Below are 24,397 nucleotides of genomic sequence, written 5' to 3' on the forward strand. Positions count from 1 at the left end.
AAGAACTGACCACTGATCCGGATGATCCGGAGCATCCCAAGAATAACTGAGTGTCCACCTGGAGTCAATTAGTGGCTCTGGACATTTAGTTTACCAACGGATTGTTTATAAGAGTGTCCGAGTGTCCGAAATCTTATGGTGAGTCTCCTGCTGGTCACCCGGCGTCAATGAGTGATCCTTGCATTGATTTTGCACTCACATTGCTAGAAAAACATATAGCCTTTACGTATACTTAGTATACGAGAAAGGCAAAAATTATTTCAAACAAAATGCGGGTTTGAAAATGTTTACAAACACTCTTGAACTTATTGAACTTATTTGATGGAACCATATAGATCAGAAATAAACACTTGAGACAATTGCAAGAAGTTTGACACCCATATTTTTGGTGTTTTAATGGGAAATGTTTTTGGCCTACTCCGGCACCAGGGAACCTGTTCCAGAATGGCCACCCCGGAGTCAACTTGTCTGGTGAGCCTAGGATCATGAAGGACATGCGCAAGAGTTAATTTCTAGAAGTTTGATACCCATATTATTGATGTTCCATTGAACAATATTCATGGCCAACTATGACCCCTCGAAGAACCTGTTCTGGAATGGCCAATCGAAAGTCTGCACTTCTGATGGACCCAAATCATTCAAAATCAATCTACTGATGAAATTTCAAGAAGTTTGATACCCATATTGCTGATTAGCTACCGAAATCCACGATCAGTATCATTTATACAGGACATGTTCCGGAAATCCGGATTTTCCAGGAATCGAATGGACCGGATCGGTTCATCCTGATAACATCTTGATAGAAGAGAAAATTAGGAATCGAATTACCAGAAATGCTGAATTTCTTCGCTTACCGATTATGAGAACAAACTACTGCTTCAATGCACCTATATCAATAGTATGTGTCGCATTTTTAATCGGTGTTATAATGTTTTGATTTAAATTTGTCCAGAGCCAGAAAAACATATTTTCTACGTTTATTGTCGTGAGATTGAAATGTAATGCTTAGGTAGTGTTTTTTTTGTTTGCTACATTAAATTTTAATTGTTTTATACACCTAGTATATAGGTAGTTCTGTCTTTAGGAAACTGTATTCTGATGATCGAAAAGATAAGATAAGGAGGAATTATGCCGATTTGGGAGAGATCTTAATTGTCGTTCAAAAATGATGTCACAAGTTTTAGGGGGGGGGTCTAAGATTTTGGGATAGTACATGTACTAGGTATACAAAAAAGCCTGACAGAGGTGGGGAGGGGGTCTAGAAATCCTAAAAAGCAGTGGACGTCATATTTGAATCGCCCCTTAACAAAGTGATTGTGATCCATTGAACCAAATTGAATAAGATTGTTAAGCAGAAAATCAAATCCTATTTCATTCAAATAATCTTTAAAAACATGTTTCATTTCTAAAAAGAGCCAATAGATCTTTTTCATGCGTATTGACATTAAGGTGTGTACTCCAATTCATGAACTTCTTGGATTACCTGGAATGTAACACATGTTGAAGGCATATCCTTTTTGATTCAAGAATTGCCAGGCATATTGATGCATTGACTGCTGGGAGCCTGTACCATATCAGAAGGCAGATATGTAGATAGTAGATGTTAGTTTAAGCGTAAAGCCTGAAAGCCTAAATTCCAGGGAAGAACTTGAACTGCATCGCTATTAAAATCTATTGATTTAGAGCCACCTACAAGGATCTGCCCAAATTTTATGCCATCTGAATCTGGTAACATTATTTGCGTATAACGGCAGTAACATTCTACCTAATACAAAGTGAATTCAATGTTCTCACACATTGGATTATCCGACACGAGTTTGTACCGGCTGTTAAGCAATTGAAGCGTTCGATAAGTTCGTGTAGGTACTTGAGATAACGCCGAGACTGCCAAGTACGATACCAGCTGAGATATTCGGAAATACATCTTCGCATTGAATCATTATTAGTTACATGAATGAAGATAAATTTTGTACTCGAAGTCATATGAATATATTGCGTTGAAGCAACTTAAAAAGGTGCATTTCATTCGTGTTTGTGATTCTGTAGACGCACAAATATGAGTTATTTCGATTATTACCAAGTTTGAAACCAAAAAGGTTAGCTCCATTTATCAATAATAAATAAAACACATAGAATTGCAATCAAGTGGTCACAAATTGTTATCATTCCACTGCCAGGGCTTGGATAATTCGACAATGGTGAAGTTTTATTTACTTGTACGCGCAGTTACTCGGTACACTCGAATCTAGCAATTCAATGGCACGCATACTAAATTTGAATACAATAGAAAAAGGCAATTTGGGAGAATTCGGTAGAATAACAATAAAATATTCATCGGCAAGCGAATAGGCATATAGTGAGATGAGCTTGGCGGCTATGGCTGACCGGTGATTTATGATCTTGTTCCAGTCCAGTTTTCTCGAACGAATCTAAAGCTTCAAGATTGATGAGGCATATTTGATTATTCGGGTTTATCGAGCGGGAGATCTTCTTTTGGATACCCATCACCAAATTTGATTTCGTTTGTTACAAACATATGGAATTATGAATTGATGTAAACAGAAGTTAATTTAACCCCAAATGATTGGTAAATTTTCCGCAAGTTGCATTAACATCAATTTTTGTGTTGCGATCTATTGTAATTGCTGGAAAGTTTTTTTCTGAACTGTTCTATGATTTGACATAAGAATGGTTAACTTCTAGTTTAACTCGTTTGTTGATTTTTCAAACCTTTTCAATTTAAACTATTTTTCAAAACTTTTAGTTACTATTCATTATTTTTAGATACTTTTTTTGCATATCCCATCAAATAAGAAGTAGCATAATGGATCTCTCAGTTGAACATATTATCAATCTAATTTAGTCATGCTTATGACATCATTCCTGAAGAAACCAGTTTACTGATAGCAGATTTCTTTCTCTTTTTCTTTCAGATGGAAAACCGCACCAAAGCTTAGGCGTCTTCAAATTGATAGAGAGTGCAGGAGATAATACACTCGCGAAAAAAAAACACACGTTGCATCGTCAACCGCCACTACTCTACTCGCGATTGCAGTGGAACAGAACGATTCACATGTGTCGCCGACGTTGTCGTCAGTGGCCCTGAAAATCAAAACGGGGGCGCAAAAAAGGCTTGAAAGATCCCCACGCATTCTTACCATATCGCAAACGGTTTATTCTTTCGTTCAAGAAGGACCCTTCAAAGGTTTTTATCGTAGTCGATATTGTCGCGTCGCTTTCGCCATCAACAAAGGGGAAGAATAAGATTCGAAGTAGGAGATTTCTACGAAGGCACGTTCCGGTTGAACAACGATACAAAGGGAACCGCACTACCTTCGTCACCAAGGGTGGATGGAACAACTGCCGAAGGAAGAGTGATTGGGGAAACGAGTGATAGGTTAATTATAGTGGCATTTATTTATCCGGAAACGACTTTTATCTAGTAACCAAATTGTCAATTGAGACAAAGTGCTTGTTGGGAGAAAAGAAGAACGGGTATTAGAATGTGCTTGAAAAGCATATTTTTTTGAATGGTCTCATCATTACCGGTGTAAATCGGTATATTTGTATTGAGATAAAGTGTTGTATTTTTTTTTGGTTCCACCTGTTTTTGTAACATGCAATATAAGAAACATAAAAGATCAGTAAATAGACTATGACCGCTAACAGCGAAATGTTTTGAGTGATGAAAAGTGAAAATATATTATTTTTCTCATGTGCAATACAGTTTAGCCATTAGAATTTTAGTGTATTAGCAAGTCACGAGTGCGGTGCACGCATTTACAGGAAACACAACATTCCAACAATATCCATCATCAATGCATAGTGAGGATGATCTAATAGCTCGTACTCATAAGCAACAAACGACACAGCAAATCACGACTGTAACGAAGGTCGTGCGAGAGGTGAAACAGTTGGGACCGGATGGGCAGCCATTTGATTATGTAGCAATGCCTCTAGACATGGGACCCGATGGACAACCGATCGACTACGTGTCGATGCCTATGGGAATCTACACGACTCGATCACAGTATATGAACTACAACCATTTGGACCAGCAGGAACAGATGGCGGCGGCGGCAGCCGCTTCGCAATCTCACATGGGGCCTGGCGGGAAAAATATGGTTGGACCCGGTGACAAGGGACAGTATCAGACGCACTACCAAGACTACGAACACTATTCACAGTATACGGATTCCGGCTATGACCCGGCCGGTGTGCATCATCCGCCTCATCCGCAGTCCTACCTCGAGAGTATCAGATCAATGATCGCTCGACACCTCACAACTCGAGTGAAAATAGCGAATCCTCAATACCACTTCCCATGAACGTGCCTCAGATGGAAATCCATCGGCCAACCTCCTACCACCGGGATATATGCAGGGACAATATGACGAAATGGGTGAATACGTAATAGCGCCATCGCCGGGAGGTCCAGTTGACCGCCTCTACCCTGACAACCCTTCCGCAATGGTTTATGGATATGTGTCTACACCTCCCTACGGAACAATCAGTTCGCATGGTCACATGGACCCATCCGGTGCCAGCGAGCCTACGTACGCTACAAAACAACTCGCATACGAAGCAGCCAGTGCCGGTCAAAGGGGTGTTCCTCCCGAAGGTGCTTGCTATTACGATGGCGAGGACGATCTTCCCCAGCATATGCAAAACCTGCAAATACATAACCATGTCTTTCTGCAGCATCACATTATCACATCCCCAGGAGGTAATAATCGATCTGGTGGAGGCGGACCCGAAGGTCCCGATCTCGAAGACCAACGCCAAATGAAATGGCGAGATCCAAACCTAACCGAAGTGATCGGTTTCCTCAGTCATCCCAACAACGCCATCAAAGCCAATGCTGCCGCTTATCTTCAACATCTGTGCTACATGGATGATCCAAACAAACAGCGAACACGAACACTTGGCGGTATTCCACCGCTAGTTAAACTTCTAGGTCACGAAAACACCGACGTGTATCGAAATGCTTGCGGTGCGCTGCGAAACTTATCCTATGGTCGTCAAAACGACGAAAATAAACGTGCAATCAACAGTGCCGGGGGTATCCAGGCGCTTATTCATCTGCTCAGGCGGACATCCGAATCCGACATCAAGGAGTTGGTAACCGGAATCATATGGAACATGTCATCGTGTGAAGATTTGAAAAGGTTTATCATCGACGATGCGATTCTAGTGATTGTGTCATACATTATCATTCCACATTCCGGCTGGGATCCAACGAATCCGGGCGAAACCTGCTGGAGTACGGTGTTCCGTAATGCGTCCGGTATTTTGCGAAACGTCAGTTCAGCTGGGGAATATGCCAGGAAAAAGCTGCGTGAGTGTGAAGGTCTAGTGGACTCGTTGTTGTACGTGGTCCGGATAGCGATCGAGAAGTCGAACATTGGTAACAAAATAGTGGAAAACTGCGTCTGTATACTGCGGAATCTGTCCTACCGGTGCCAGGAGGTGGAAGACCCCAACTATGACAAAAATCCCATTCCGCACTACAGCAGCGCGGACGGGTCGCATGGCAGTGCGATTGTGAGTGCGGCATCTTCAAAAGGTGAAAATTTGGGCTGCTTCGGGGCGAGCAAAAAGAAGAAAGAACAGCAGGCAGCGGCTGCGGCGGCCCAGCAGGCTGCCGACACGAAGGATCACTCCAACGCGAACGGCGATCCAGCCAGGATGGCCTATAAGAACACGGCGCATTACAAGGGTAAGTTATGAGTTGACTACTGAGTCCCATATAGAGTACTTTAATTTTGCTTTGGCGCAATATTGTAGCTCTAACAACAGTTGCTCGTTTCACATACACATATGTCTTGCTATGATTTTAAGGTTACGTTTTTTTGTCACCTATTAGTTTTTCTTCAATTTTTTTTATTTAAATGATCATGAAAAAAAAATATAAGGCTTTTTTAAAACATACTTTTAATTTAAAGATTGTTTTGCCTTTCTCGTATTTTTTCAAAAATTTCTCGTTCATTTCTGCTTTACTGCATTACTTCCACAATGCATTAACAGTAAACTTAATTGTAATCAAACAAATGTATTATTTCCTTTTTTATGTAAACATATTATAGGTAGTAGCCTTTTCTGTTATTCGAATATGATCTGATTTGCAACTGATGTATCAGAGTCTCAGCATATTATTTTTAGCAATTTTAGTAGAAAGTAAATAAGTTCTTTTGAAAACTATCCTGTCTTTCCATTGTACAAATAACACACTATTCGTTAATATTGTAGGTGCGGAGCAGCTGTGGCAGCCCGATGTTGTACATTCCTATCTTGCCTTACTACAAAGCTGCTCGAACCCGGAAACGCTGGAAGCGGCGGCCGGGGCGCTGCAGAATCTGGCAGCTTGCTACTGGCAACCTAGTATAGAGATCCGTGCCACCGTACGGAAAGAAAAAGGACTTCCGATCCTGGTAGAGTTGCTACGGATGGAGGTGGACCGCGTGGTGTGTGCTGTGGCGACTGCTTTGCGGAATCTAGCTATTGACCAAAGAAATAAAGAATTGATAGGCAAGTACGCGATGCGAGATTTGGTTCAAAAGTTACCCTCGGGCAATCCCCAGTGCGACCAGGGCACTTCAGACGACACAATCGCAGCCGTGCTAGCCACCTTGAATGAAGTGATTAAAAAGAATGCAGAATTTGCGCGATCTCTATTGGAAGCGGGAGGTGTCGAGCGGTTAATGAACATGACAAGGCAACGACTAAAGTACACGCCAAGAGTTTTGAAGTTTGCCGGCCAACTGTTGTTTACAATGTGGCAACACCAGGAACTGAGAGATGTGTACAAGAAACACGGTTGGAAGGAGCAGGACTTTGTGACGAAAACGATCGCCTCGCGGAATGTGAACAGCAGCAACGGTGGCAGCTACAGCGACAACTCACCCAATTCGCCCAACAACACACTAAACCGTCCTATGGCATCCCAGGGTGGAACCAGATATGAAGATCGAACCATGAAGCGACAGCAGACGTCCAACAACGGTGGACAAGCGATGTCCCTGCCTCCAAGCGACGGAGCCGTCAAGATGGGTAAGTCCGCCGTGGTCGCCCGGGTAGATTCCAGTCACCGTGAGTCATTCTAATCTAATGTGTCGCTTTTCCCGAACTTGTAGGCAGATGAATCTACACAATCCAATCTAGCAGGAGTAGACAAAAAGGATAGTAACTTAACAACAACCAACACTACACCACAACCACAACCACCACACACAATTTTCGAGTCAGGATAGGACACGGTGTGAGCAGCTATTATACGGTAGCAGAAATCTATTTATCTAGGAGAGCACTCTCAAACTGAAACACAGAAACAGGTATACATTCCCATCAGCAGCTGATGGAATTCGGTTAGTCTTTGAGGCGGACAGCAGACCTACTTTCCATTTTTGCGTATTCACACATACGACTTTACTCGGAACTGTTCATTCCCATTGGCTACAAAAGGGACATAAAACTGACTCAAGGAGTAATCTAGACTACAGTATGGTACGTCACGTAAACAGTTAGAATACCAGAAGACACGACAGCTAATTAGTAGCAAGCAAAGGGTATTCCAATATAAATCGTAGAGTATAGTTTACACCCAAGCAGAAAGTTATTGGAAATTTACCGCCCACAAATATTTGCTAGAGCTTAATTGAAACAATTTTCAACTTTTTTTTTCAAATTTATTGTGTTGCAAAATTTTGAGAAATGATCACCAAACCAACCTTTGCTTTAGTTGCTTCAAAGATCTCTACTTCACAATACATTATAATAATTTTGGAGTTGTCTCGTTAGATATGAGGTAGTTCGTTTGGCCTTTGGCGGAATAGTAGTTTGAGAAAAACAAGAATTGGATCGTTGTGTATGGCAAAAAAACTAGAAAAAAAAACCACCTTTGAAATGTGAAGAAAATTGTGTTTTTTGCTTGTATAAAGCGAAATGTCTTCACCGAATGAGAAAATTAAATTACATCTAATTGAAGAACGAAATTTTGAAGATGGCCGTACAGTTAATGTCGATATGCGCCTCGAATGCTGCGCATTTTTAGCAAAATGTATTAAACACTGATGTATTTATTTATTGAGACTAAGGCTGGAGTAGCATTTGCTGCACATAAAAATCGTCTCCAATTAGTTCGATCTATGGCTAATGCACGTTGCCAATCACGCTATCTACGAAGGATTAAAAAAAAACGTCTTCCACCTTACTCACGCCGCATCTTGCCTTCTCGCCGGTTTACTGTTTGTCATTCTGGCTACGTGCCCGGCCCGACGCAGTCGTCCTATGTTTGCGGTGTTAACGATGGATGGCTTTTTCCATCTGTATCCTACCATAGATGGTACGCAGCACCTTCCTTTCAAAAACTACATGTGCGCGTTGTTCCCTCACGATCATGGTCCAGGGCTCGTGTTCGTAGAGAACTAACGGTCTAATGAGGGTTTTGTTGTTCCCTGCTGGTATCGTTATTGAAGGTCACCAGTGAGCCCAAGTACACGAATTCTCCAGCCACCTCGATTTTGTTACCACCGATACAAACTCGTGGTGGGTGGCTCACATTGTCTTCTCTTGAACCTTTTTCTATGCCTCATGTACTTCGTCTTTGACGATGACTAGCCTGAAGCGCTTATCTTCGCTCTTCATTCTGATGTAAACTTCCTCATGAACGGACTCCGTAGAAAACGTACCACTCGTGTCAATGCGTGGCCTTCGTATTACCCCTTCCGAAGTAATGTTGAATAGCAGGCACGAAAGACCATCACCTTACTGTAACCCTCTGTGCATTTTCAAGGGATTGGTGAATGTTCCTGAAATTCGAATTACGCACAACACCCAATGATTGGCCAACCGTATAAGTTTATCTGTGTTCGTGCATTAACTGCTATAGCAGATCAAGTGTTTAAATAGTTCTCCTGATTGCTGGCCAACCCCAGGAGCTTTGGCACAGTTGCACCGTCGCTTCACGGTCTTGATCTTCCTGCTGGCGCTTTTTTCTCCGAGCATCTAGATATGAAGGTTGAGAACTATTTGTTAATAATTGTTAGCTTCTGAGTTATGGCGAAGTGGCACCTTCGAAAGTTCAGAATAAGTGCACAATTTTGTAGAATGTTCTACTATCGAACGTGTCTCTGCTATCGGATAATAAAGTATTTCAGTTTTTGAGACCTTCCTTAGTTGTCCGTGATCAGTGATCAGAACATTACAACCAGTGAGTGTAAAATTAAACCGCAGAATTAAACCAATTCCAATGACAACAGCATTGTCCTCTCTTGTAAATGTCGGGATAAGCAGAACTCACAAAGGCGATTGTCCTAAATTGCAACAAATTAGGACAACTATCTTTTGCCGCGCGTGAACAAAAGTAGGATTGGATGGATTTTAAAGTTATTTTCGATAACAAATCAATGGGTTGCCAACATTTAGACGAGAACACAGTCATTTGTTGGCATGATTTTAGTTTTAGCCAGGTTTTAGCCTAATCACAGTTAGTGAAGTTCGCAACAATCATCTCACCATATTTGTTGCAGATAAAATCGAGCGACATTGTCTTTATCCTCAAAACAAAGACAAAGACATTATCGCTAGTATCTTTTGCTGCCTGTTTTTTAGCGTTTCCAGCAACAGTTTTTCACTACTCTAATTGTATTTGGGGTGGCTCATGTCTTACGTTGTACAACTTGAACTTCATATAAACTCTTATCTCGATTCTTACGCACATTTACCTACTACACAACAAGTTGGATGTCGTTCTTAGTTGATCGTTGTTATCATTCCTAGTCTATTATCAATCAGAATAGAAACATGTTTATCGGTCACTCTTGTGCACGCATGCCCTGTTACCAAATCGCACCCATCCCACATTACATTCCCTTCCACAGTCTGACGTAATAATAATCAACTTAATCGTTGTACCATCTGTGTTGAACGAAACATTAACCGTATCATACGATCACCATTCATATGTGTACTGTCTATAAAACATTGAGGAAAGGATTGTTCAGGAGAAGATACCTACCCTGTAATACTCATACAACATTGAAGCGGAATCAAATGAACCTAGCTCAAAGAGTAGAATCTGACGTCACCTAGTCAGTCAATATGTTTGTCATTCGTTATTATATGTAACGTAAAAACCGCTGGTAAAGTAATGTACATTCAAAGTTTAAGGGGAAAAGTTGCGAAGAAAATAGGTTGATTACGTTGTAAATCGACATTTTTTTGTTACGACGAGGAAGAACGAGTGTGTATGCGCGGTATTTTAAATTTGGTCATATTAAGTCAAACTTTATATGACAAATGAGAGCTCACGGAGAATAACGACAACAAAAGCAGGAACAAAACAGCAACAATTTTTTATCCCTCGCTATGTATTTAAAATTGAATAGAGATTAGACTTAATCACTCAAACAGTCACTTCGGTGGCATAATCCAACTGCATACCATACATACAAGCGAAGATTCCCCATAGATCAGCCAGCTATAAGGAATTACAATGAAAATGTACGGCGATAAAACACTGCTCAAAGGGCTTAATGTGCATGTAACAAAACATAGTAAAGAAAAATCACGCAAAAGAGCTAAACGATGATGTAGCCAGGAAACCAAGAAGTAAGAAAAATCAACAGTAGATTAGAACAAATTGAACTAATTGATAAGTGGATGGAGAGGAGGTTCAGTACATAATTATGGCAAGTTTAATAATCTTAGCAAGGATAGCAAAACAAACCAAGTGGATAAAAGTAATAATTTTATGGTCAATTTTATCAGTAAAAACCAGTTTACAAAATAAAATTCAACAAAAAAACGAAATATTAGGCATCAGCAAGTTCACTTTCACATTCATAAAGACATTCACACATCCACATATAGCTAATAAATATAAATCGAAACAAACTGTTGCATCATTATGATAACTGAGCACGCATTTAATGGAATCATAGGAACATAAAAAAAACCAATCGAAAACTCTCCAACATGGTATCAACCCTTACTGGAAATCATAAAAGCTAGCGCAAAAAATATCAACACAACATTATGTATTTTTGTATAGTCGTACCACTCACAAGCATACGAATACTTCTCTCGATTCTAAATTCTCAAAAGTTATAAAAATGGGAAATAATACTAGTGTGTCAAATCTGTGTCTGGGATTGAACTTGCTCTTTCGTTGTTTGTATTTATTTACGAAGTTATGTGTCATTCGGTAGTACCTGTTTGACACATATCTGAATAACGAAGTTCCTGGTTCCATTTGTTTTGTAATAAAACTCGTAGACTGTCTGGTGAATATACGAATGTATAGTAACGTACCTTGAAGGTAATGATTTTAGCTGAACGCACATGCTAACGGATATGCACAATATCATGTTTTAGTAAGTGCTGAATCTAATACCGTTTTTGGGCTTGAATCTGGGTCTGGTCGAACTCGGACTTCGGATTAGGCTTTTAAATTTAAAGTCAGTATTAGTGTCAGTGAAATTCATTTTTATTTCAATCTCCTCAACTCACAATGCATACGAGAATGGTGATTTAAATTTAACCTCACAGTACATCTAATGAACCAATTGACTTCTCTCACTCTTCGTTTGAATGTAAACAGTAGTGATAAATGCGAACATAGTTGTAGATCTTGCAAATTTCTCAGACAAACCTTGCTTCGCTTTATCGAGTACCAACCAAATTTCAAGAAAGTATCTTAAAATTGACCGGTATTCACAATTTTTTTTTGCTAATATAGACCTCTCGTAAATATTTCATAATTACATTGAGGATGTTTGCACTTTCTCTGGGTTTTCTGAACATTATTACATATTTGAAAACTGGTATCGACTACAGGACCAACATTTCTACACACATGCAAACGTTCCAAAAATATTCAATATGTACAAACCTACTTTTCTGATCTAAAATAGAAGGAATATTTTTTAAATTTAACGCAAAATATTCGAAAAAATGCAACACTTTTATTAAATGGATGTTATTTATAGGATGCATCAAAATTTTCACGGAACATTACATGCAGCCTAATTTGCCGACTATATTTAGTGTGCTCATAATTTCTGGAACAGTTTATAACCGAAACGTTCTGAAGTGTAAACTCTGCATGACCGGCTGATTTTAAGACATTTTTTCTTTAATTTTACCAGATCTAAGGCTTCATAAATATGTAATGTTGTTTACGTTCAGACTTATTTTATGATATTTTAATATTTTGAACTTGCGCGAACAGTATATTCGAACGGTAAGCCGTGTAACTTGATGAAGAGTAAATCATTATTAAAGTTTTAATATTTTATTTTGATGAAAAATTTTTTACTTATGAGAATTTTTACTTATGAGAATCTCTCAATCAGTGGCAAGTTGGTGTTAATGGCCTTAAATATCGTCAACATAGTTTGGCCATGTGTGCACCATAATTCCAAATTATTTGACACATTTATATTGATTCGGAACAGAAAAATACACAGGTCTTTTTTCGAAAGCATCAACAAAAATCAATCTAAAAACCTTGTTAATCAATGGTTTTAAAGCACACTTGAAGGATAATTCGATGTCTCCAGGAGCGTTATAAAGCTTATGATGGGTACCTCACTTGTATATTATTGAGATTTGCCATCAAGATGAAGGTCTGTTCTAAAAGTATACACACTTTTTTATGTACATGGTATCGGAGTTACCGTGAACACACATTTGATTTCAAAAACGCAAATTAATAGGCTTCAACCCAGACAACTTTGTTCAAATTATTGCTTTTCATCAGATACGAATCTCTCGACATGTCTACGTGGTTTATGTATTGTCCTTTCAACATAAACACACACTCATACCTGGTGTCCCCCGAAGATAACTAAAAAAGAAAAAGGGTAAAACAATCCTGAAGATAACTAAAACGAAAGGTAAAACAAAAACAATTATTATCGAAATTATGATTATGGATATTTCAAAACATTGTATCGATGATTGTGGGAAAAGCAAAAAAAGGATGGAAGCGAGATGTTGATTATAAGAAAACAAAAATAGGAACAAAATTGAAGAAGTAGAGCAACAATACAAAAATACTACATTAACAAGCTGAGAGAGGAATTTCAGTGCAGAAGACAACATTGAGTTAGATCTTTACCATTGAATTTTTCATGACTGAAATTACTGAATGGAGCGAGCGTGAATGGTGATTGCAATTACTTAATCTAAAACGTACGCAACCCTATATACAACAAATTAAAGAAACCCAAACAGTAAATGTATGTACTCCAGGACAAAAAAGAACACACACACACACGACTACCAACCATCAGCGATCAAAACTTAGCATGGAAGAAACAATTCGCTACGCCCCGAATGTTATAATTATTAACGACTAAGTAAATAGTTGAAAATTGATTCCATTCATATATTAATCATACTTACATTAATTATAGCTATACATTGATTATATTAAATTGATAAAAAAAAGAACACGAAGACGGAAAAGTAAGACAAACAACACGCAAATTATAATATTGTATTGCCCCTCTTGAAAATGCCTTTTATTTTGTTGTATACATATATTTACATTTATTTTTCATTGTATTATGTTCTCTTCCTTTTTCATGAAATGTACACTCTGATTACAATTAGTAAATGATTACAATTAAGGGAAAGCAAAAAAAAATATTTTAAAACCGATAAGCATACATACTTTTTGAAATGCAATTAAAAGTAAATAAATTATTGATATTCAAAATAAATATCGAGGTTTGCTTTATTCTTATCCGAAATATCATCTACATTACTGCTAATAAAATAATTTTTTTAATAAAATACAAGTTTTCGGTCAGATTTTGTCTACATATGTTTTTATATACCGTGATGCGCCCTAATTTCGCGCGCGCCCTAACTTCGCGCATTATAAAATCTTTTTTTTTACAGTTTTTAGGTACCAGTCAAAATTGAAAAATCTGGAGGATTACTAAATATTATTGTTGTTGAATGTTTTCACGAAGGAATTTGAAACACGAACTTGGTTCCAAATAAAATTATTTCAATTTGATCCTCGCATCGACCGCCATATTTGCTTGTGCTTAGCACAGCAACGAAGAACATGACCCAAGTAAACAAATGATTTTACTGTACAAAACTGGCTATTTTTTGGAAATATTTGTATCCATTATGCTCTGTTGGATATGTTTATTCGTCATTACTATTGAAAAGTGTAAAATTTCATGTATTTTGTTTTTATCTAGACTTTCGCTTTGTGAGCGAAATTAGGTATATGAGAGTAATTATGGTGCCTAATTTCGTTTATTGTTGTTGCGTAGTTTCATTTGCAACATTCTAATGAAACAAAAGCAATATAATACACAGGACAGTTTTACCACAGACAAACAGACGTAACAGCTTGAACATTCCCTCATAAAATTCATCGCCGTTCAAACACTAACGACATCTGGTGATTTCAGTTAGTTGGGCAAATCACGAACCAGATGGCGGTAGTGAGCAAACGTCAAACTCGAGCAAAAACGATGCGCGCGCCACGAGTGATCGATTGGCCAACTAATGATTATTTGAATTGACCAGTAAATCAGTGAACGATGAAAATTAGTCGAGTGTTACGTCTGTTTGTCTGTGGTTTTACACTGAATAGAACCCGAAGAGTTCATTCACATGCGCTTTTTATCTAATTTTCAGGCGGATAACCACCGTCATCGACTAATGTTGACTTGAAAAATCTTATAGATCAGTGCCTGCAATAGCTACCAAATCCGATGTGTAAAATGATGCTAAAATGTGCGATGTGTAAAATGATGCTAAACTTAAGATAAAACTACAGCAGCTTTTTCGATAATGTATATAATATTGAAGATGTCTTGAATAAAACACATATTTGAAGATGTCCTGTGTAAGAGATAGCGGAATTTAAGACTTTCTTTCATGACGTCTCGAAAATTTAAACTTTTTTTATACACCAGCTAAACATTGCTCATACAGGCTCAAATCAAGACGTGTTTGGTTTTCTGTGCGTCATTTTTTTGCCTCCAGCATTTTTGTTATGCAAAGAAAAAAAAGGACACTAAAGCTACAAATCGGTGAACTTCAACCAGCTGCAGACGAAGATATCAAGATTTCCTGAGGAAGCTAACAGAGAAGCTTTTCGTTTTGTTATAATTTGATATTCTGTTCCTCTTCATTCCTTATTTTACATTTCAACATTTCCAATCATGCTCCAAATCGTTTGATTTCTTCGAATTCTTTTCCCTTTTTCATTTTATAATTTTACTTTAATATGTGTTCTCTAAATCGACTAGGAGAGGATCATATCATGAAACACCCACTTTGAACGCGCTTACAACGGCACACTAGAAGCTAACTCACAGAAATCAGAATAGCGAAAGGCATCTAGGGTCTGATTTCTCGAAATTAAACGCTTTGTTATCAAGTCATCGTCTCGGAAACTAGTGAGCACGTTCCAAATATTTGCTTTCTTTCTATCATTTCCTTATAAATTTAAAAATTGAAAATTGAACACTAAATACGTACAGGGCATCGTTTGTTACTATCGCCGCGGATATTGTGGGAGTCCCAGGTATCCGGTTCACGCTTTAGTTAGCAACGGTGGCTCTTCTTGACCTTCTATTCCCTGAGTAGTTAGTAGTTAATTTGATTTGACTATGCGTCCAATTTGGGAATCTCGAGCTCGTTCAGTAGCCGCTAGGTTGCGAAGGCCGACGGAGGTCCTTCGTAGCTTAGTTGTTTAAAGCACCAGTCTAGCGTACTGTCATGGGTCATGGGTTCGAGTCCCATCGAAGGGAAAGTGGTTACCTCCAATACATTTTCCAAATCAATATCTTCCACATAACGTACATATTCACATATGAGTTTTTATAACATTGTAAATTAACGTCCAAGTCGGATGGTTTAATCCCCGGAAATAGGCAATTACCTTTGATTGAACTGAACTTGAGTTGCGTGCTCTTGCCTACGCAATGCGGTCGGGTCTGAGCTTGACGACCGACTGGCAAATAGCTTACACAACCTCACTTGATCAGTACAGTTGCTGATGAAGAATGTGTATAGCCGCCAGACATTCTAAATACTCACGCTCCTCTAATGTGGACGTGTACAATACACATGTGGAAGTATTGGCTTGATAAATGGATTGCGAGTGATTTGACTATGCGTCCAAATTGGGAATCTCGAGCTCGTTCAGTAGCCGCTAGGTTGCGAAGGCCGACGGAGGTCCTTCGTAGCTTAGTTGGTTAAAGCACCAGTCTAGCGTACTGTAGGGTCATGGGTTCGAGTCCCATCGAAGGGAAAGTGGTTACCTCCAATACATTTTCCAAATCAATATCTTCCACATAACGTACATATTCACATATGAGTTTTCATAACAGAGCCCACAGTTTGCACCCCCTTACTCTATAGCAGATTTCATAAGGAAAACAGTTCCAATCAGGCTACGCAACCCATAATTCAATACCAAATTTTCAAAACGACTTATCTGCTCTGCCATTTCATAGCCCATTTTACGATGGAAAGAGAATTTTAATACGCCCAAAGCATAATTTATTGAGGACGATGTTTTTGATGTAGAATTACGTCTTTCGCTAAGATAGGGGGATAATTCCAAAGTTTTAAATTTGGGACCGTCACAAAAAGAGGTCAGGCCAATAACTCAGTCGTTTTTTAACGGATGTCGGAGGTTTTTGTATGAATCGATTAATAAACTATTTAAGATTATATACAACTATTGTAAACAATTGATTCAATGCATTAAACTATTGAAAACAAAATAAAATTCGTCAGCCAATGTTGAAATTGCACTTTAAGGTCACTACTGACGGAATCCAAGTTTAAAAGTGCTCGCGTTTTCAAGGGCACACCACTCGATACGGAAGCAACGCACAATTGTCATTTTTATTATTTCACGCATGCTGCGACGCAGCAAAGCTAAATCAACAAGAATGACAGTTGTGCGCCGCCTCTGAATCGAGTGATGTGCCCCCGAAAACGCGAGCACTTGGAACTTGGATTCCGTCAGGAGAGACCTTAACAGTAAATTGCCTACATTTCGACTATTAGCTATCCGGCATAAACATGCATAAACTGTTGATGATCAAATTCCATATCTTCTATCGCACTATACGTAATTCTTCGTTCAATTTGCGGTCGTATTTTTGATACAATCTTTTGTTTTTTGTCTTCATTATAAGCTGAGACGAGACCTGCAAAGACGCTGCTTCTTTTCTCTTGTTTTGACACTTGTTCTTCTTTTCATCACAGTTGACCATCGAGTTTCAACTGTTTACTTGACTGTTTCACCTAAGCCCCAGGTGGACCCTTCTGAGCACAATAAAAGTGTATCCAATTCACGAAATAGACCAATGCAAGATCTTGATCTAACCTCACTTATTTGACAGTTCACAGAGCTTGTTTACAAGGTGTTAGAAGAAAAATCGATGAGGAGAAAATTAAAATTCATATTTTTAGTTTAAAATTGCTGCGATCCGAATATTTCAATGATATTCTTTGCATTCAGCATGAAATCAATCGCAAAGGACATCTACATGCGAATAAAATGACGAAACAATTTTATCGGAAGCTTCGCCAGAGGCTAAGTCCCAGTGAAAAAGCTCTGTGAACTGTCAACCTACGTCATCATGCACTGGTCTATAGTTAATTCATTTTCATAAGGATTTTTATGCCGGGAACAAAACACAGGTTTATTACTGATTATTAACAAGCTAAACGGAAGGTTTGGAATACTCGTTAAAGTAAAAAAGTCTTGGTAAAACAAAAATGATGTGGAATATTTTATTTGGGATACCAATACTTTCACTAAAAAAGCTGCTGGTTGCACCTGACAGTTCGTGACAGCAGTTGACTGGCAGCAGCTGAAGTTACATTTTTTCCTCTTTGCAGGTCTCGTCTCAGATTATAAGCAGACTCAGATATAATACGAATTAATGTTTTCTATCGTTACCATCAGATTTATGGTCCATATACAGTTTAGAATTATGGCGTGATTATAATGTGACACCCTTTTACCTGAACCTTGCGGACTGCGGAGTGAAGTCAGCCCTTACCAAATAATCCCGATGCTGTCATTGATTGTGATTCGTAAATCGTGATTGCGTGAAGAAAAACAGTGTTTGGAGTGTTTATAATTTAAATTTATGGTCTAAAGTGTCGCCATCGATTAGCTTGTGAGTTATATTTTGCGAAACAGGTGAAATTCATTACATTTTGATGGGATTAGTTGTGAAAACTTCATTTGAAAAATCCAAACTGGTTGAAGAAGAAAGATTCGATGCTCAAGAACGAACCAAAAAGGAGGATAGTTCCTTGGAAGAGAAAACTTGTTTCAAATTGTGAATGTGTTCGTGTCGCGAAGATTGCTCTCTCGCAGAAAAGCGTAACAAAACAGAGAGCTGTCAAAAAATCGTGTTGTGCTTTCTTATTGGACACCGAAATGTGTAGAATCGTTACTAGGGTGTTCCAAAATATTGTAATTTTGACAATGATTTTTGGTGAAAAAAATATTCATTCGATATAAATAATCGTATATGCGATTTTTAGATTTTAAAGTGATTGCCAGAGTAACTGTGAAATGTGACGTGGTAAAAACATCAAAACTCTATCTTTTTCGCGTTACATTTTGCGGTCGTCTGGATTACTTTTAATAGCCTATTTTGATTACGAAAATTATTATTTTATTCTCTTGTTCTTAAATGAAAATAAGAATGATGTGTGAACTTTGACATCAACTTTGATTGTAGTTCGAATAGGTTATTAGATTGTAATATGTAATGCAAATATTAAACATTTCAGCGTTGCTTACGAAATTATTTCAATAAATTTCGAAGTAAATATCATTTTTTTTATCAGATTACACGAATCACACCAAACATTAACTTTGGTTTTTATATTTTTGTTTGCCTCTTTCTGGTATCTTTGTAACACCCTGCTCAACACCCATCGCGTGAAAATGGTAGCAGAATATTCTGTAGCATGATATAGAATACAAAAAATATTGGATTATTCGGTTAATTTTGTGTGCAAAAGTTGTCGTGAATATAATCGTAAGTGGAATTGTTGAAATCCGTGCTTTTAGTATTAAAAAATTAAATAGTCTGTTGAATAATGACAATGCAAAAACAAATACCTTCGCAGAGAAGCAATCCGGTCGATCGACCTTCATGTTAATGACTCTTGGCCAGTGAGAGAAGTAGCAAGAGAAGACACTGATATTCACCTTATATTTGGAAGAAAAACGTTGTTTAGTGTTGCAATACAATCATTCCTTCCCGAAGGAACATTATCCGGATGGTGTTACCTTTCTGAGTGAGCACGGGAATGAGCACCACTAGGCCCCGTCTGGTGCACACGAGGAAAATCCAGCCCACATCTTCGCCATCAAAGCGAGCAAAAAGCAGTCCCCACGAAGAAGACTCTTCCGCTTCGCCGACTGGCAGCAGCAGCCCCAGCGGCGGCAGTGTCTTCAGTATGGCCGAACCGGGTGGCGACGTAACGACGATGGCATCCATCGGAGAGCTGGCGGAAGCTGGCGAGCATCCGCCATCAAAGTTTACGGAAGCGGATCTGCAGGCTATAAAGTTAACGAGTGACACGTTGAAGGTAAGATTCTGCTGACGCTGGGCTGATAAAAGCATAATATGAGTGAAGGACGGTGTGACATTTTTATTGATTGGGGATTTCTGAGTGTATCTGCGTGGGTGTGGGAACTTTCCTTCGCCAAAAGAGCAGGGCTGGCAGCAAATTATCGCAATTTGGTCATAATAAAAAAATCATTAAAAAAATGAATCAGTCACTTGAAATTATTTGATAGGAAAAAACTAGCAAACTAATGAGATATCAAAATAGTTTGCGGCTGACTTTTAAAAATATTTCTCGAAAAGTTCTGATCATTTCAACAGAGATTGACTCTTTTACAAATAAATTGTATCAGGATTTATGAATAATTTTGCCTTCTTTGAAGTCTAATATTAACAGCCTGAGCTCACTGACTATGTACTAAATGATAATTGAATTATCTCAAACACCGAACTGTTAGAAGATCTGTAGGAAAATTGCAGTGATTCAAGTCTTCCATATACATCAATATATACATATCCCATTAATTAAGCTTAGTTACTGTAATCAGTGGCGTAGCCACGGGGGTGGTTTTGGACATAACCCCCCCCCCAGAGACAAAATTTTTAGAAGAATTTTTTTTTCCAAAAAAAAATGTTCTGAAAACCCCCCCCCCCCAGACAAATTTTCTGGCTACGCCACTGACTGTAATGATTTATTGGTAAATGACTCGGACTATAACTAAATGATCGGCACCATCCCTGCTAATAGCTTTTAGAAACTAATTTAGGGATTATTAAAGTTTGATGGCAACAATTAGAGAAATTCTCTAACGTGTAAGTCTTAAGCTTTGTTTCAATACCTTTCATAATATAAGAAGCAAAAGAAGGTTTTTCTAAACAACATATAACAGTACCAGCCCTGATATTGTAGCTAAATCGTGGAGTAGTAAAATGAGTACACTGGGAGGGGCTATAACGGAGCAAAGAAAAGTAAACAATATTGACTCATGTCGTATCCTATAGCCTCGTGATGCTGATTGCGGTTTTCTTTCACCTTAGGGGCCATGAACTTATTACGTCGACATTCAGTGGGGAGGGGAGCTCAGTCATTTTCTTACGTTCCTTACGCAAGGGAGGTGGGTTTAAATCCGGTTCATTATGTTATTAGCGTTCCGCCTCGAATAGATTGTGGCAGCACAACATTCGCTATTTGGTGCCTTCAGCTTCTTCAATTTTGCATCATCATGGTGTGAAAAGCATTGCTTGATAAAAAAACGGATGATGCGGTGTGTACCAAATCGCTTCGTTTCCAAACCGATGGGATTGTGGTTGGGAAAAAATCAATATTTATTCTAGTGTCGTTGAAAGGTACAACATTTCTCTCCTAGATATATGTTTGGTGTGAATGATTTAGTAGATAATCATCGTATACTGAACATTGAAAAATATACAGCAATTGAAGGATGAGTCATAAGATAATTCATGCTCAATTGACCTTTCCCGTCAAACATTATATTTCGTTTTATTGTGTCAGTCAATTCTTTGATTGTAATTTTATCTAATTTCAATTTAATTTAAATCTCAGAGATCCCATATTTTTGAAGTCCCTTTTTAAAAAATCAAGAACAAAACCTAAAAAAGTGCTGCACATGTACACCAGTCTGAAGGAATAAGATTTTTTGTTTGAAATTTTAAAAATAGTTAGAGGCGTCAAAAAATATATAGGTTCTTCGGGGAAGTTGACGTTGCAAAATTATAGAATCGATTGAGCGAATTAAATTTTTCAACGGGAAAAGTGAATTCAAATTCAGTTCAATCAAAGTTAATTGCCTATTTCCGTGGATTAAACCACCCGACTTGGACATTAATTTACAATATTGTGAAAACTCATATGTGAATATGTACGTTGTGTGGAAGAAATCGATTTGAAAAATGTATTGGAGGTAACCACTTTCCCTTCGATGGGACTCGCACCTATGTCCCTACAGTACGCTAGACTGGTGCTTTTACCAACTAAGCTACGAAGGACCGTCGTCGGCCTTCGCAACCTAGCGGCTACTGAACGAGCTTGAGATTCCCAAATTGGACGCATAGTCAAATCACTCGCAATCCATTTCTCAAGCCAACACTTCCACATGTGTATAGTACACGTTCACATTAGAGGAGCGTGAGTATTTAGAATGGATGGATTGCGAGTGATTTGACTATGCGTCCAATTTGGGAATCTCGAGCTCGTTAAATAGCCGCTAGGTTGCGAAGGCCGACGGAGGTCCTTCGTAGCTTAGTTGGTTAAAGCACCAGTCTAGCGTACTGTAGGGTCATGGGTTCGAGTCCCATCGAAGGGAAAGTGGTTACCTCCAATACATTTTCCAAATCAATATCTTCCACATAACGTACATATTCACATATGAGTTTTAACAACATTGTGAATTCAAATTATTTATGGGAGGATACATTAATTACTTGACGAAAATATGGGCAATTTTCAAACCCCCTCCCCCTATTTCACACGTTTTGTATGAAGCATCCAAAAATGTTGTATGGATTGTCACACTTCAAGCAACCCATCACTCCCCCTCCAAGCGTTACGTAATTTATGGATGTTTCCTATATCAACAAACAATTTTTAAGGAAAATTTATTTTGTAAATAGGAAAATGCGAATAATTTATTCGAATTCCGATTTTCTTCAAATTTTACCCAAATAAAAATTTGATAATTTTATTTTGGCTTACAAATCTAACATTTTGTCCCTTGTTTTTCAATCAATATGAATCATGAAATTGAACACCTGATCAATAAAAAAAATAACACAATATATAAAATCTATGCTAATCGATTTTTCTACGTCCTTAGATATCGTTTGTGAAAATTAACATAGACAAGAAGCAACTATGTATTAACAACTATGTAATTTCTTACATCTACTTTTCATATGTGCTTCAAATTAAATGTTACATGAACCTCGTTTCTTTCTTTTTTTTAATTCAGCGCAATCCAAAGATGGACTTTAGCAAAACTGATCTCCTCAAACTGCTGAGCTACTTGGAAGGTGAGCTCCAAGCCCGAGACGTAGTCATCGCCGTACTTAAGACTGAAAAAGTCAAACAACTACTCAACACTGCTCGATATAGCAAGCCCACTAACCTAAACGATCCTCACGCGGCGCTCTACCGCGACAACTTGGCCTCCAGTGGGAACATCGCCAGCCGACAGTCATCCATTCAGGCGGCATATTCCGAGCACGAGATGCGACTGCTAAACGACCAGCGATTGGGTGTCAAAGAACAGATGGATTCTCTGGCGGCGCTTGTGATGCAGCAGCGACAGACTCAAGCCAAAATGGTCGAAGTACTGAAAGATGCCGAAGAACGATACAAAAAAGTTGTTCAGGAACTAGAAGACGAACGACGGAAGCATGAACACACCACTGCCCAAGGGGACGACATTACGTACGGGTTAGAGATCGAACGGTCACGGTTGAAGCAGGAATTGGAGCATGAGAAAGAGCAACGAAAAGTGACGGAATTGGAGCTACAGAAAATTCAGGAACAGTTCGAAGCGGAAAAGAATCGCCAGAAGCAGATAGTATTATTGCTCCTAGCAGAGAGAAAGAAAATTATTATAAAATATATAGAAGAGCGAAAGCGGAGTGAGGATTTGGCACAGATCTTGTCCGAAGAAAAATTGCGAGTGGACACAATAGCCGAAGGCCTTGAGGAAGAAAGCAAAAAGTCGCTCCGGATGGAAGCGGAATTGGAGACGCAAACTCAGCAATTCGATTTGGAGAGAAAAATGTTGCACCAAAGTCTGGGCAAGGAGGAGAAGCGGTAAGTTTTTTTTCATTTCTGGTTTAGATTACACAAAAAATCAATTATTAATTTTAGGATCAAAGAGCAAGAGATCGAAATTCAGCAGCTAAAGACAGAATTGGAAATGCTGAGGAAACAGACTGGTATTCGCCATCCGATCGTTGCCCCGCAGCTTCCTACCAAACCAGGCGGTCTAATGCCTTCGAGGCCATCAATAGGAGGGGTCCCACTAGCATCAGGCAAGTACAAACAAAAGCGGATAATTTTATTTCAAAATGTCATAAAATTCATTTTATTAGTTCTCGTACGGTAGTTTATATTCTTAAGACATTATTAATTGGGATATTTCAACAAATTACTAAACAAAATTATAAGTAAAGAATTCAAAATTCAAATTCTATTTCCTGTATTTCGTAATTTGTTTCTCCCTCCATCAATCTTCATTTACAAATTAAAACCTCAAATCATTTAACACGAACACATCCCGAACATAAAAATAACACAAATGCAGACGTAGGCAACGTAGCATCATCCTCTTCTTCCGCTTCCGTCGCAGCTGGTTCTGCGGCGTCTGCTACCACAGCCGCTTCCTCTGCTGCTGCTGCTGCTGCCGCCGTTAGTGGACCTGCTGCAGCCTCGGGCCCTGTATCCGGTGTTGGGATTCTACCGCATGGGGCCGCCGCAATGATCAGTAGTGTGGCCACCAAGGTGGTCCAGCCAACTGCTACGGTTTCTAGCGTGCCAGTTTCCGGACCAAGTAATTTAATAACTCTTTTTTTTTGTTTTGAACCTGTGAACTGTCGTAACTGTTCTCTATAGCAAGAGAAACTATATCTGATGTGTGATTGCTGTGACGTTGCTGTACTTAACCTCTTCCTTATTTATTTATGCTTTTCTTATTGCTTTTCTTGTGGCTTTTCTATTCATTACACTTTGCTTATATCTAATAGCGATCAGCTGATGTAAATAATATTCTAACAACTATAATATAGATTACCTACATAGAAGCTTTTCA

At 38.6% G+C, this 24,397-nt stretch overlaps 2 protein-coding genes and 1 long non-coding RNA gene across 4 annotated transcripts in view; all 3 read left to right on the top strand.

The window, feature by feature from the left end:
- The window catches only part of LOC134227075 (catenin delta-2-like), a 122,125-nt gene extending 111,447 nt beyond the window's left edge, over positions 1–10,678 (top strand). The window contains 5 exon segments of the mRNA XM_062708314.1: positions 2,934–4,248; positions 4,251–4,337; positions 4,340–5,719; positions 6,250–7,050; positions 7,134–10,678. Of these exon segments, the coding sequence (XP_062564298.1) occupies positions 3,819–4,248; positions 4,251–4,337; positions 4,340–5,719; positions 6,250–7,050; positions 7,134–7,141 (2,706 nt within the window). The 5' untranslated portion in view covers positions 2,934–3,818 and the 3' untranslated portion in view covers positions 7,142–10,678.
- Positions 10,679–10,826: 148 nt separating this feature from the next.
- Positions 10,827–13,651, top strand: LOC134224124 (uncharacterized). The gene is made up of 2 exons (XR_009982850.1): positions 10,827–12,863; positions 12,897–13,651. It is a non-coding gene; the product is annotated as an uncharacterized LOC134224124 (long non-coding RNA).
- A 5,415-nt stretch (positions 13,652–19,066) lies between these two features.
- LOC134227077 (CTTNBP2 N-terminal-like protein) overlaps positions 19,067–24,397 on the top strand; it is a 48,998-nt gene continuing 43,667 nt past the window's right edge. For both annotated transcript variants that reach the window (XM_062708320.1, XM_062708319.1), the window contains exons 1-4: positions 19,067–19,614; positions 22,562–23,400; positions 23,458–23,621; positions 23,894–24,139. In XM_062708320.1, the coding sequence (XP_062564304.1) occupies positions 19,333–19,614; positions 22,562–23,400; positions 23,458–23,621; positions 23,894–24,139 (1,531 nt within the window). In that variant the 5' untranslated portion in view covers positions 19,067–19,332. The remainder of the gene's footprint in view (positions 19,615–22,561; positions 23,401–23,457; positions 23,622–23,893; positions 24,140–24,397) is intronic.

This window comes from Armigeres subalbatus, chromosome 3 (genome assembly GCF_024139115.2).
Source record: "Armigeres subalbatus isolate Guangzhou_Male chromosome 3, GZ_Asu_2, whole genome shotgun sequence".
Classification (NCBI taxonomy): domain Eukaryota; kingdom Metazoa; phylum Arthropoda; class Insecta; order Diptera; family Culicidae; genus Armigeres; species Armigeres subalbatus.